This window comes from Lucilia sericata, unplaced genomic scaffold (genome assembly GCF_015586225.1).
Source record: "Lucilia sericata isolate MDLA Ls3-8-SP2 unplaced genomic scaffold, ASM1558622v1 Contig000427F_arrow, whole genome shotgun sequence".
Taxonomy (NCBI): Eukaryota; Metazoa; Arthropoda; class Insecta; order Diptera; family Calliphoridae; genus Lucilia; species Lucilia sericata.
The window spans coordinates 296,494-309,914 of NW_023994442.1; the positions used below are offsets into that span (position 1 = coordinate 296,494).

A 13,421-nucleotide genomic window follows, 5' to 3' on the forward strand; every position below is an offset into this window, starting at 1 on the left:
TTAGAGCTAGAAAATTTTACATGAAATACTTTGACATTTATGTGAACATTTAGAGAAAAATGGGCGGACTTTCAATGGGACCTTGACATCTCACATATGAATTAGTAATTTAGTTTGATAGGAGGATGTATATACATCAAATCCGAAGAAATACACCTAGGCCTCTATCGGGCCTGTTGTGCGCTCCTTAACCAGTGCCTCAGATGGGAATCGAACACACCACCTCCGATCTACCAGACTAGAACACTAACCACTAACCTACCGGAGGCCACCACTTACCTACCGGAGGCCACACTAACCTACCGTAGCACAGTGGGGCAGAAACGAAATTTTTTGGAAATAAATCTGGCATTTCTAAACGGCTGATCCGATCGGGATAAAATTTGGCGTGAGCGTTTAAGTTTTGAAGATGAACCCTGCAGATGCCCCAGGTACGGCGCTGTGGCGGCTCAAAATAGGGTACCTACGACATGTAAAATTTTTAAACTCGTGCCATTTTTTTGTTTTTCACCCAAATACAAAGAAAGCGCTCGACGAGATCTTGAAAAAACATGCTTAGACATACTACTTATCTCTTATAATATCCGAGTTATAGGCATTTAAAAATTTAGTGATACGAAATTTACCATACCTTGGTCCGCCTTTTTTTGAATACCGGGCGTAATTTTGGACCAAATGGACTCAATGTTTTCTTGTTAGTTAGACAATAAAATTTCCAATAATATACAAATTTCAGATCAATATCATTTACAGATCCAAAAATATACGTTTTTTAATTTAAAAATTTAGAAAATTTTAGATTTTTGCCGTTTTTTTTTGCCAAAAATGTGTCTTAGCTCTTTTATTAATAAAATAAAATTTTCTTTAAGAACATATAACAATTTTATAGTTTTCTAAAAGGTATCTTTACGCAGAACGCTTTGGCGTAAAAAACTTGTCCTATTTTTTGAAAGTGTTGCCACTGCGTCCTTCCGAATATGACCTATTTTTTATCAAAACTTCAACTTTGGGCGACATGTTCTAAAATCCCAAAGCTGGGATCAGAAAACTGAAAGCAGTTTTGGAAACCTCAATATGTTTTCTATTTACTCCAAAAGTATTTTCCCAGCCCTGAAAGAAATGTGGACCCTATGGGCAAAAAAGTAAAAAATCCCATTTTTGGGATTTTCATTTATATTTTTGCGAATTGCGGGATGCCCTTTGACCTTTTTATTTTTCTTATTTGAAATGACAAATTTAACAAGCGTTGAAAATTTCATTGAGTTTTGTTCATAAATAAAGATTTTGTCATATATTACATATCTGTTAAATTTCTAAAACTATGATTTATATCAAAATTTTAATAGGGTCGCAGATAGCTACAACAATTTAGTCCATATTTATCCCTTAATATCATTTTTTAGTTAGATATGGAAATTCTCGACCCTTTACAAAAAATTTCAAGCCAATATCTCAATTACATTCAAAAATATGTTAATTTAAACCTGTGTCCTTTAATTTCATCTTTTTCATATTTTAGTATTAAGTATGACAGAACATACATTTGGTGTTGAAAAAAATATTTGGACAATTTTTAAAAATTATTTAGTTAATTATTTTATTAAAGACTATAACATTGTATATACAATAAAAAAATTATAATTTTATTATGAGCCACGCACAACAACACCTAAATCACCCCACACAAATCACCTTTCCCGCCCACCGAAACATAAAACACAATTTAATACAATATCATCAGTTAGTATAATAGCTATTTTTATTTGAACTGTTTATCTTAAACATAATACAATTAATTCTTACAACCTACTTATATAGTTAATTCCTAACACTACTTATTTTCTATAAAATAATCTGTCATATCGGTATACATATCCAGAAGGTAATTAAGTCCTTTAAATCTTCCTTGTTTTGAGATGATAGAGTTTCATAACAAATCCATCTTTTTCGCATAGTTGAAAGAACAGGATCAGAAGATAGAAGTAAACTATTAAAAATATCTTCATTCTGTGATTGCCTGGAGCATTTTCTTGAGCTGAATAGTTGAACATGCTTAAAATCTCGATTCCTCGCTTCCTGGGCTTCTTCTGTTAACTCTCCAAGTGGAAGAATATTCGATTCAATTATTATTTGACCATGACACAATACTTTGTGTACTGTTGGTGTTAGTTCCCTCCATGGATACAGAGATACAAGTAATTTAGAAATTTCAGATGTATGTTCCCCAAATCGATTTCCATTAATTTTATGTTTACTATTCAGTGCCATTAAAATAGTGTTAACTCTTCGAAGCAACTCCTTGTCGATTCCAGTTATTTTTGAAGTAATTTCAAAATCACGAAAAAACCTTCTCGCCGTATTACCGTCATTTGTACTACCGCAACTTAGAAGTGGTTTGTCGATGTTTAATCCCATCTGAACTTTAAATTCTTCTTGGATTCTGCTTTTTTCCGCAGCTCTCAGTTCTTTCAATTCTTAATTATTTTTTGTTGATTTAGTAAGATTCTCTGGCACACTTCTATATTTGAGGTCGTATGCTATGTGTAAAAAGTAATCCAAAAATCGTATTCTGGCATGAAGTGGTGAAATTCCGAAAGACAGGACTTCTTCATTAATACTTCTGCTTTTGTTTATATTTGAGAATTGCGACTTTTTCTCATTACATATTGAGCATCTCCAGAAGGAAGAAGTTTCTGTTATGGCATTGCTGACCTTTCCATCAATCATTGTTAAGCTTAGCTGATATGATACGTTAATAGAGAATTCCTTTATTTTTATGCAAATGGGCTCCAGTGCATTTATTTCATCTTTTAAATATTCCACTAAATCTTTTGTTGTTTTCTTTGACTCCTTTATATATTCAAATCCAATGGGTCTACAAAAATTTTTTGAACCCGGAGTTGTATTGATCCATATATCTTCAAATGAATTTCCGATGCTTGACGATGATGGATTAAGGGAATATGAACGAATTCGTAATGGCACTAATGATGACATAAATACACTTTTGTAGTCTGCTAATGTCCGACTTCCACAAGCTTGTTTGTATTCTGGAAGTGCTGATAAACCGTCACATCCCCACTTACACATTAAGACAACATCACAGTTATGAATTTTCCTTAGTTGGTCTTCTGAAAAGTCTGACACAATTCTTGATGCTGTGTTTTCGAGCAAAGATGATATATCAATACAAGCTTCCACATCATTAACAGCAATAGGTGATGGTAGGATAGTTTGTTTTTTTTCTTGGATCGCCTTGTATGATGGTAATATATTGTGTCCTTTTTCATTCAGAGCTTTCCTTAATATTTGGTACTTATTTCGACTGAGACCCAGTTCCAACATAAGCGCTATTGCTTCCTCTTCAGTAAAATTTGATTGTGATGTTGGAGTTGGTATACTTTCCACAATTCGCTTAAGTCGTTTTGGTGATGCATTAGGAAGAATAGTTGCAATATGTACGACATCCATAGGTTGGTTTTCCTTTTTCAGCATTTCGTTAAATGTATCAAAAAAGTTTTTGTGTGACCCTCTTTTTTTTACCTTGAACATAAGTCTTCGTATGACTTGCAAGGCGCTCCTGTTGATGTGTTGTAAGTTGAGATTTCCGTAGTAGTTTCCATCCAACTACAAAATTTTAATCGAAATTTCTTCTGATTTCCATCCACAGACTTACTTTTTACATCAAAATGTTTTAAAAGGTTTTCAAATTTTGATATGCCTGTTTTGTCTATTTTTCTACTATATGTAGTTTTTATATAATTTGAAATGTCTTCAATTCTTTCTGGCCCTTTTGAAGATTCACTCCATAAAACGGAACACAACTCTTCGTACTTTAATGTAATCTTCATTGTAGATTTATTAAATATGGTACTTAAAATCTAAGAAGTTTACTTATATACCAATTCTTGTCATTTCCGATACAGGTATTCCAAAGTAAAAAATTACGAATTGTCTACCTATTAACATTTAGCACTATATTACTATAACCTGTAATTCAGTCATTGATATTTCTTATTAGTGAATGAACCGAAATTATCATTACCTGTATAATTTTACCTACATGATCATAAACGAAACAGAACGAAATGATCTGTCGAAAAACTTTAGGTAAAAAATAGTTATAAATTTCTGAAAATTTAAGCATAATAGGACCTTTCAATTATAAGGATAAGCAAACAAATAGAAAATAGGTAAATATAAGATTTAAATATGTTCTGTCATACTTAATACTAAAATATGAAAAAGATGAAATTAAAGGACACAGGTTTAAATGAACATATTTTTGAATGTAATTGAGATATTGGCTTGAAATTTTTTGTAAAGGGTCGAGAATTTCCATATCTAACTAAAAAATGATATTAAGGGATAAATATGGACTAAATTGTTGTAATATATGACAAAATCTTTATTTATGAACAAAACTCAATGAAATTTTCAACGCTTGTTAAATTTGTCATTTCAAATAAGAAAATGCAAAAAAAAATTGAAAAGGTCAAAGGGCATCCCGCAATTCCCAAAAATAGGAATGAAAATCCCAAAAATGGGATTTTTTACTTTTTTGCCCATAGGGTCCACATTTCTTTCAGGGCTGGGAAAATACTTTTGGAGTAAATAGAAAACATATTGAGGTTTCCAAAACTGCTTTCAGTTTTCTGATCCCAGCTTTGGGATTTTAGAACATGTCGCCCAAAGTTGAAGTTTTGATAAAAAATAGGTCATATTCGGAAGGACGCAGTGGCAACACTTTCAAAAAATAGGACAAGTTTTTTACGCCAAAGCGTTCTGCGTAAAGATACCTTTTAGAAAACTATAAAATTGTTATATGTTCTTAAAGAAAATTTTATTTTATTAATAAAAGAGTTAAGACACATTTTTGGCAAAAAAACGGCAAAAATCTAAAATTTTCTAAATTTTTAAATTAAAAAACGTATATTTTTGAATCTGTAAATGATATTGATCTGAAATTTTTTGTATATTATTGGAAATTTTGTTGTCTAACTAACAAGAAAAAATTGAGTCCATTTGGTCCAAAATTACGCCCGTTATTCAAAAAAAGGCGGACCAAGGTATGGTAAATTTTGTATCACTAAATTTTTAAATGCCTATAACTCGGATATTATAAGAGATAAGTAGTATGTCCAAGCATATTTTTTCAAGATCTCGCGCTTTCAGAAAATATAAAAATCTTTGTATTTGGGTGAAAAACAAAAAAATGGCACGAGTTTAAAAATTTTACATGTCGTAGGTACCCTACTTTGAGCCGCCACAGCGCCGTACCTGGGGCATCTGCAGGGTTCATCTTCAAAACTTAAACTCGAATACTCCTTGGCTACGCTCACGCCATATTTTATCCCGATCGGATCAGCCGTTTAGAAATGCCAGATTTATTTCCAAAAAATTTCCATTCTTCCCCACTGTGCGCCCTTAAATATGCTTTAACGATATTTAATAATGTACATGTATGCATGTGTGTGAAAGATTTAAGGATTTTCAAAATACATATATATAATTTTGTTCTACACAAATTGATAATGAACTAGTTAAATATGGTTAAAGTGCTTTTAGGGGCAGGGCCTAGTATGGGAGATATGACCAATCAATAGCTTTATTTGGTAATTAGTAATGTGCGTTTAAGAGATTTTCGTAAGGGGACCTTGTGGGGGAGCTATGACCAAATATAGTGTGATTTATGTATAGCAATATTTGTGCTAAATGTATCGATATAAATATTTAGTAATGAGTTATGTGCGTTTTAGTGATTTTCGGAAGAGAAACTTGTATGGGAGCTATGACCAAATATGAACCGATCGTGAATAAAATTTTGGTGTACAAAAATAATATTTATGACAAAATTTTTTATGGATATCACTATTTGGTAATGAGTTATGTGCGTTTAAGTAATTTTCGGGAGGGGACCTTGTAGGGGAACTATGACCAATTATGGATCGATCGGAAGAAATAGTAATATTTCTGTATATAAAGGCAATACTTGTGCCAAATTTTATATGGATATCTTAATTTAGTGATGAGTTATGCTCGTTTAAGTGATTTTCGGGAGGGGACCTTGTATGGGAGCAATGACCAATTAAGGACCGATCGGAAAAAATTTCACAGTAACATTTCTGTATATAAGATCAATACTTGTACCAAATTTTATATGGACATCTTAATTTAGTAATGAGTTATGTGCGTTTAAGTGATTTTCGGGTGGGGACCTTGTGTGGGAGCTATGACCAATTATGGACCAATCGGAAAAAATTTCACAGTAATATTTCTGTAGATAAGAGCAAATTTTATATGGATGTCTTAATTAAGTAATGAGTCATGAGCGTTTAAGTGTTTTTCGGAGGAGACTTGTATGGGAGCTATGACCAATTATGGTCATATAACAAAATTATTTTTGAACATATTGTACTTCGATCAAGATTTTCAATCTCAGGTAGGGAACTGAGAACCTTTTCAAAAAAATTGTTTTTTTTTTTTCTCGTATGTAGTACATTTGAGTGGTATTCATCCAAAAAAGTGGTCCACGGGACACGCTAATGAACATTAGTGTGGGTCGAAAATAGGTTTTTCTCTCAGATAAACTTCTAGTAGTGAAAATATGTTGTATTTTAACGTCAAATGGAAGACTGTAAAATATTATTCATTTATTTCGAGGGTAAGAGCCCGCCCCTGGTTAAACAGTTTTTGAGTTATTAAAACTCCACTATTACAAATTGTTGCTTAATCTTGATCAAATAAATTGAGATTATTATTTCCCGTTCTATATAAAGTTATGTCTGATCAAATTTACGAAATTCAGAATCATTAACCCCTTTTGTATATTTGGCATTCTTCATTAAATATAGAAAAATATTGTGTGTTTAATGATGAATATTTTTTAACAAACTACTCGAAAATATATCTGCAAATCTAGGAGTCAAACTTCTTCAAAAGTTAACCCTTTGACGTACTTGGGGTCAATTCAATATTTTTTAAAGGTTAATGATTCTTAATTTCGGAAATTCGATCAGACATAACTTTCTATAGACTCGAAAATAATAATCTCAATAAATTAAGCAACAAATTTTAATAGTATAATTTTCACTTAATTATTGACAAAAATCGCACTTCTCCCGAAATCCTTCAATTTCACATCGCAGATACGGCAAAACTATGAGAGGTATTGAGAGGTATCTATCTTCAATCTATATATCTATATATATATATATATATATATATAAATGAATGTGTGTTTGTATGTTGGTATGTTTATATGTTTGTATATATGAAGTTTATAGACTACTAAACGGCTGAACCGATTTTCTTGAAATTTGCAAAGTGTATTCCCGTATATCTGGAAGAGGTTATATGCTACTTATTCTTAAATTTTAAGTGGGCGAGGAGCTACGCCCGTATTAAGAAAATATTAAATCAGTATATCTGAGATAATATAACAGTTAGAGTCTACAAATTTTGTCGGAGTCACTTTAGAATTAACATGATTATTTAGGATTAAAATTAGACGGATTAGAAGCAGAGGGGATGGCACCTCCTATATAAATTAAATACACAAATTCTTTTATCTTGGAAACTATTACAACTAGAATCTTAAAATTTTGCACGAAGAACTTTAGTAGCCATGTGAACATTTTGGGTTATAAATTGAGGGACTACCAATGAGGGGAGCGGTACCTCCCATATGAATTAATTACAAAAATTCGTTTATATGGCAAACTAATAGAACTAAATTATTTAAATTTTGCACGAAGAACTTTAATATTCATCTGAACATTTTGTAAAAAACAGTGAGGATTTTCATCTAGGGGTCTTGAAGCCCCCATATAAATTAAATATAAAAATTCGTATATCTGGGAAACTATTAGAGCTAGAATCAAATTTTACATGAAGAATTTTAACATTCATGTTAACATTTTTACAAATATTTACAAACTTTGGCGGCGATGCGCGGGCTCTTACCCTCAAAATAATTGAATAATATTTTACAGTTTTCCATTTGATGTTAAAATACAACATATTTTCACTATTAGAAGTTGATCCGAGAGTAAAGCCTATTTTCGACCCACGCTAATGTACATATGTATATACTAGTGAATATATTTTGATGGTTCCCAAAATATTTTTAGTATTCGTGAGGACCGATTAAAAAAAGGCCCAGTGTACAAAACTTATCAATGTTGTGCATATTTTTTCATTTTTATGAATAACCTTACAATTTTATATTTTTTGGAATATGAGAATTACAGTGGGACCTCGATTTTCTGTGATGTTCGGGACCGGAAGCATTCTGTATAATCGATTTTCCTGGTTAATTGAGTGCCAATTTTGGCTAGTTTTTTAATAGAAATTTTTATTAAATAATAAATTAATATGTTCATATTTATATTCGTTTCAAGAGAATTCCCCTTTTCGATTTGTTCTAATTGTGCATGGTTGTTAGAAAATAATATAATTTTACTTATAATCATGTATAATAGAGGTAATCACGGTTAAACGATGCAGAAAAATTTAAGTTAATCCAAAATAAAATTAAATCGGTACAAAAAAATTTATTTTTCCATCCCAGATAATTGATGTTGCCGAATAATTTAATTACGGAAAATCAGGTCCCACTGTATAAGGTGACGGTTATTTATGATTTATTCACCATTGGATGCGGCCAGTAGCTTAACCGTTTGCTCGATTGATTTCCATGATTTTTTATAGCAATAATCGATTTACAACAAATAAAGAACTTGCAATAAAGTGAAGTAGAAGTAGAACTTACTTCATGGACGTACTGAAAAAGACCTGAAGAAGTGATGATTTTAACACAGGCTTGTCATAGGAGGGAATTCAAATTCACTACATCTGAAGTCATTTTCAAGAGGTAATTTTTTTGCTCTTTCTTTGGGAGATATTCGGAAGTGAAATTGTAGTATTATAGAATACAACTAATTTGACCTTAATAATATTAACATTAATAAGGGTAATAGACACATTTAATAGCCCAAAAATAAATTTTTTTATCTCATAAAAATGTGCTAAGTCCAGCAAAAAATAATAATTCAGAAAAAGAAAACGAGCTAAGTCCTAAAAAAACCGCAATAAATATTCAACAGCATTATTTTTAAATTGTTTCACTACCGATATTAAAAAAGGAGAAATCTAAGAAAAAAGCTACGTTTACAGATTTTAAAAATATGAAATACAAGAGAAGTTATGAAGTTTTTTGCTTCTCCTGTAAAATTTTCAAAAGAGGACTTGTTACGTTTGCGTACTAAGCTAACGATATCTTCAACATTGAAAAAATAGAATTATTTTCACATATTCCAAGTTACTTCCTCAAAAGGGTAAAAAATTCACTTATTGCTACTTTTGAAGTGGTGATAAATGTCATTCTTTTGGAAGTACTTCGTTTTATTTTTCGTGGGTTAATAATCATAATCGATGTCGATTTACCATTTCATAATATATACAAAAAGCTTATTTACATAAAATTTTATAATGTATAATACTTACATTTGTAACAGCATTAGGGTTAGCTTTGTGTCGTAATAGCAAATTTATAATCATGGTGTGGCCCTGTTGTGCTGCTTGGTGCAACGGTGTGTAGCCGACATTAGTTGACATTTCTATATTGGCATCATTTTCTAATAGAAATTTGACCATATTAATTTGACCATAATGGGCGGCAAAATGCAATGGCGAGTAACCACTTTTTGTACGCTCAGATATATCGGCGTTATGTTGTAAGAGCAAGCGTGCCACTTCCGTCTTGTCTTCTTGAGCGGCCAAATGCAGAGGTGTTAAACCATTTTTAGCTGCAACATTTGCGTCCACTCCGTGCTCCAGTAACAATTGCACCATTTCAATGTGTCCCTCTTGTGCGGCCAAATGTATTGGTGAAAACCCGGATTTACTTCGAAAATTAACTTCTGCACCATGTTGTAACAATGATTGAGCTATGTCCATTTGATTTTTCTTGGCGGCGATATGTAAAGGACTATGTCCATTTCGGGCACTCAATGAAGGCGATGCTCCGTTTTCTAATAGAAGCTGAACCACACGGGGATGATCGTAGTGAGCTGCTACGTGCAGAGGAGTCACATCATTGCGACCTTGGCAATTAACATTCACGTTTTTTTGCAAAAGAAAAACAACTACTTTTTCTTTTCCGTACTTGGCAGCCAGGTGTAAGGGAGAGAAGCCTTTTTTAGTAACAGCATCTAATTTGGCATTATTTTCGATTAAAATCTGTGCCACTTCCTCTTGGCCCTCTTTGGCAGCAATGTGAAGAGGCGTGTAATTGTCTTTAGTAGTTGCATCAACGTCTGCGCCATGCTGCAACATTAACATTATAATGTCAATATTACCAAGGCGTGAAGCCACATGCAACGGGGTTTGGCCTTCGCGAGCACGAACATCTACTTGACCTCCATTGCGCAATAAAATCCGAATGATGTCGGTTTGGTTGGCTCGAGCGGCTAAATGTAGGGGTGTCTCGCCACGTACTGTAGGGGCGTCGGGATTCGCGTCATGTTGCAACAAGTATATAACAATATTCATGCAGCCCATGAAACTAGCCACATGCAAAGGTGTAAGTCCAGACTCAGTTGTGGCACTGATGTTTCCGCCATGCTTTAACAACAATTCCACAATCTTTATTCGATTTTTTTTGCAGGCAATGTGTAGCGGTGTGAAACCATTTAAGGCTCGGGCATTTGGATCAGCTTTGGAATCCAATAACAGTTTAGCCACACGTACGTGACCACAATGGGCAGCTACATGCAAAGCGGTCAGATAATCCACAGTTACTTCATCTACTGGCGCATTATGTTCGAGGAGAATGCGAGCTGCATTGTCGTGTTCCCCCTGAGCAGCCATATGTAGAGCCGCCAATCCGTTTTTAGTTTTAGACATTATCGGAGCTTGATGATCGAGCAAAATTTCAAGAACTTCTACATGGCCTGAACGGGCGGCACAATGTAACGGAGTAAGGCCGTCGCGAGTTGTAGCATCTATGCGTGCGTTTTCCTCAAGCAGCAGTTTCATTATATTTGTCTTTCCCCATTTGCATGCAACGTGAAGGGGCGTAATATTATGTTTAGCCGTAAAATTTACATCCGCTCCACGCTCTATTAACAATTTGGCAACATCCACATTGCCGTAATGCGCAGCAATATGCAGTGGCGTAAATCCCGACTTGGACACAATGTCGGGATTAGATTCATGTTGTAGCAACATGTTTGCCGCCGTTACATCATTTTTCTTGGCTGCAATGTGTAAAGCAGGTAAACGAACTTTGCCACGAACATCACTTTCCAGCAATACCGCCACAACTTTGTCATGACCTTGTTGCATGGCTACTGCCAGAGGTGTAAAGCCATCCTAAAAATTAACAAGTAAAAAACATAACTTTAGATAAATCTTTTTATTAAATACTAATGTAAAATTATGCATACGTACTTCGGTTGCCAATGAAGGATTTGCCCCCTTAGAAAGTAAAAATCTTACACATGCATCATGATTTTCTTGAGCGGCCATATAGAGTGGCGTAAAGCCATTCAATGATTGAATATTAACATTCGCATTGTACTGAATGAGTAATTTTATAACTTCCTTTTGACCAGCTAACGACGCTATATGCAACGCCGTGTTTCCTTTTTTCGTAGCATTATCGACCCGTATACCTCGTCTCAAAAGCTCAGCTACTATATCAATGTAACCATCCTTGGCTGCCAAATGTAACGCATTTAAGCCATTCTGAAAATTAAAGAAATATTTAATTTATCAATGTTATACATAACTAAATACGTTTAACGTTATAAAAATTATACTTAATTTTTTTGATACTTTTCATTTTCTATGTGTATGTGCATTAGAACCCTCAAAATATACCTAGCTTTATTTGTAATGATTCCTATAATAGTTTGAAGTTGAAGTATATTTGATTTCTAAATGATAGCACCATCATCACGGGAGCACAATTTAAACTTTCACAATTTATTAAATAAGTATCTAGTAATATTTATAAGGGTTTTCATAAAAAGTAGTTTGGTGGAGGGTATTTAAGATTCGGCATAGCCGAATATAACACTCTGACTCGTTACTTCTTTTTTTTTCTGAATAATGCAAGGTATGTATTAGCTTTCACGCAAATATGTGTTTAAATCGAAGTTATTGAAAATTTTCAGGTTTTTCATTTCACTTTAGTACATGCGCAAATGAATACTTCACTCCAAAAATGGTCAAAAAAGGTTCAGAAGACCTCTAAATGAATAAATCCGTAAAAATTTCGTAATTTAAAAAAAAAATTATATGAGTTTCTATGGGAAACTTCACTCATAACGACAATTTTTGACACGAAGAATGCTTTTATCAAGAAATACTTAATTCCAAAATGCTTCTAGCTGCTTCCAAAATGAAGTTATGACTTTTTTCAGCTAAATTGGCTTTTGGCGACACTGTGGATCGTCTCAGAATTTTATAAGGACCCAGAATATATATACTTTTGTGGGTCTGTGACTATAAACGGAATGGCAAATTCAAAATACCCCCATCTTTTTTGATGGTGTATATAAAAACAAGTAAGAATTTATAGTCGGGCGTGGCCGATGATATGATATCCTACACTAGTGATTACGTTAAAAATGTTGATTATTTTTTAATAATAAAGTATTTTATTTCATGTTTACCTTAACTCATTAATATTTTAACAATTTGTTGACCAAAAAAGGAATTTTCTAATAAAGCGGTTATATATTTTAATCCTTATAAATTTTTGTAAAGGGATTTATGTCTACATTAAAGTTATTTATGCAGAATATCATCGTTATATTAATGTTTATAAGTGCATTTTGACCATTAAGTCATTTTCTGAAAGGGACGTTGTATAGGGTAAAATGAGGCCCGATCATTTCGAAAATTAGCTGTATTATTAAGACTTATATATATAGAACTAAATTTTGCCGATTTTTGGAGTGATACAAGAACATTTAACATGTTTATGAGCTCAAAAGCCCTTTTCGGGGGTACGGTTGTGTGGGGCCTATGCGAAATAATGGACCGATTTTAACCATTTTCCCTTGGGTCAAAAAAAAATGATATTGAAAATTGCGACCTGTAGCGTGCGCACCAGGTTTATATGGATATACAGACGGACGGACATAGCTAAGTATATGTATTAGGGATGCCAAACGGGACTGGCTTTTACAAATCCCGGGATTCGGGATTTTAAAAATTGCAATCCCGGGATATTTCGGGATCCCGGGATTTTTTGGGATTTCGGGATTTTACGGGGTTTCGGGATTACATAAATTTAATTATTTTATACATGGAAATCTTAAATCTTCATGTTTGTGAAGAAAATTGTTTAATCTTGTGGAAATTAATCGACAGAAAATAAATTTAAATTAAAGCAATCCAATTAATTT

General features: G+C 33.0%; 1 protein-coding gene across 1 annotated transcript in view; it reads right to left on the minus strand.

Annotated features, from left to right (window-relative positions):
* LOC119604770 (ankyrin-3-like) overlaps window positions 1-13,421 on the minus strand; it is a 113,748-nt gene that overhangs the window by 76,254 nt on the left and 24,073 nt on the right. Inside the window, 2 exon segments of the mRNA XM_037957599.1 lie at window positions 9,508-11,376; window positions 11,455-11,751. Of these exon segments, the coding sequence (XP_037813527.1) occupies window positions 9,508-11,376; window positions 11,455-11,532 (1,947 nt within the window). The 5' untranslated portion in view covers window positions 11,533-11,751.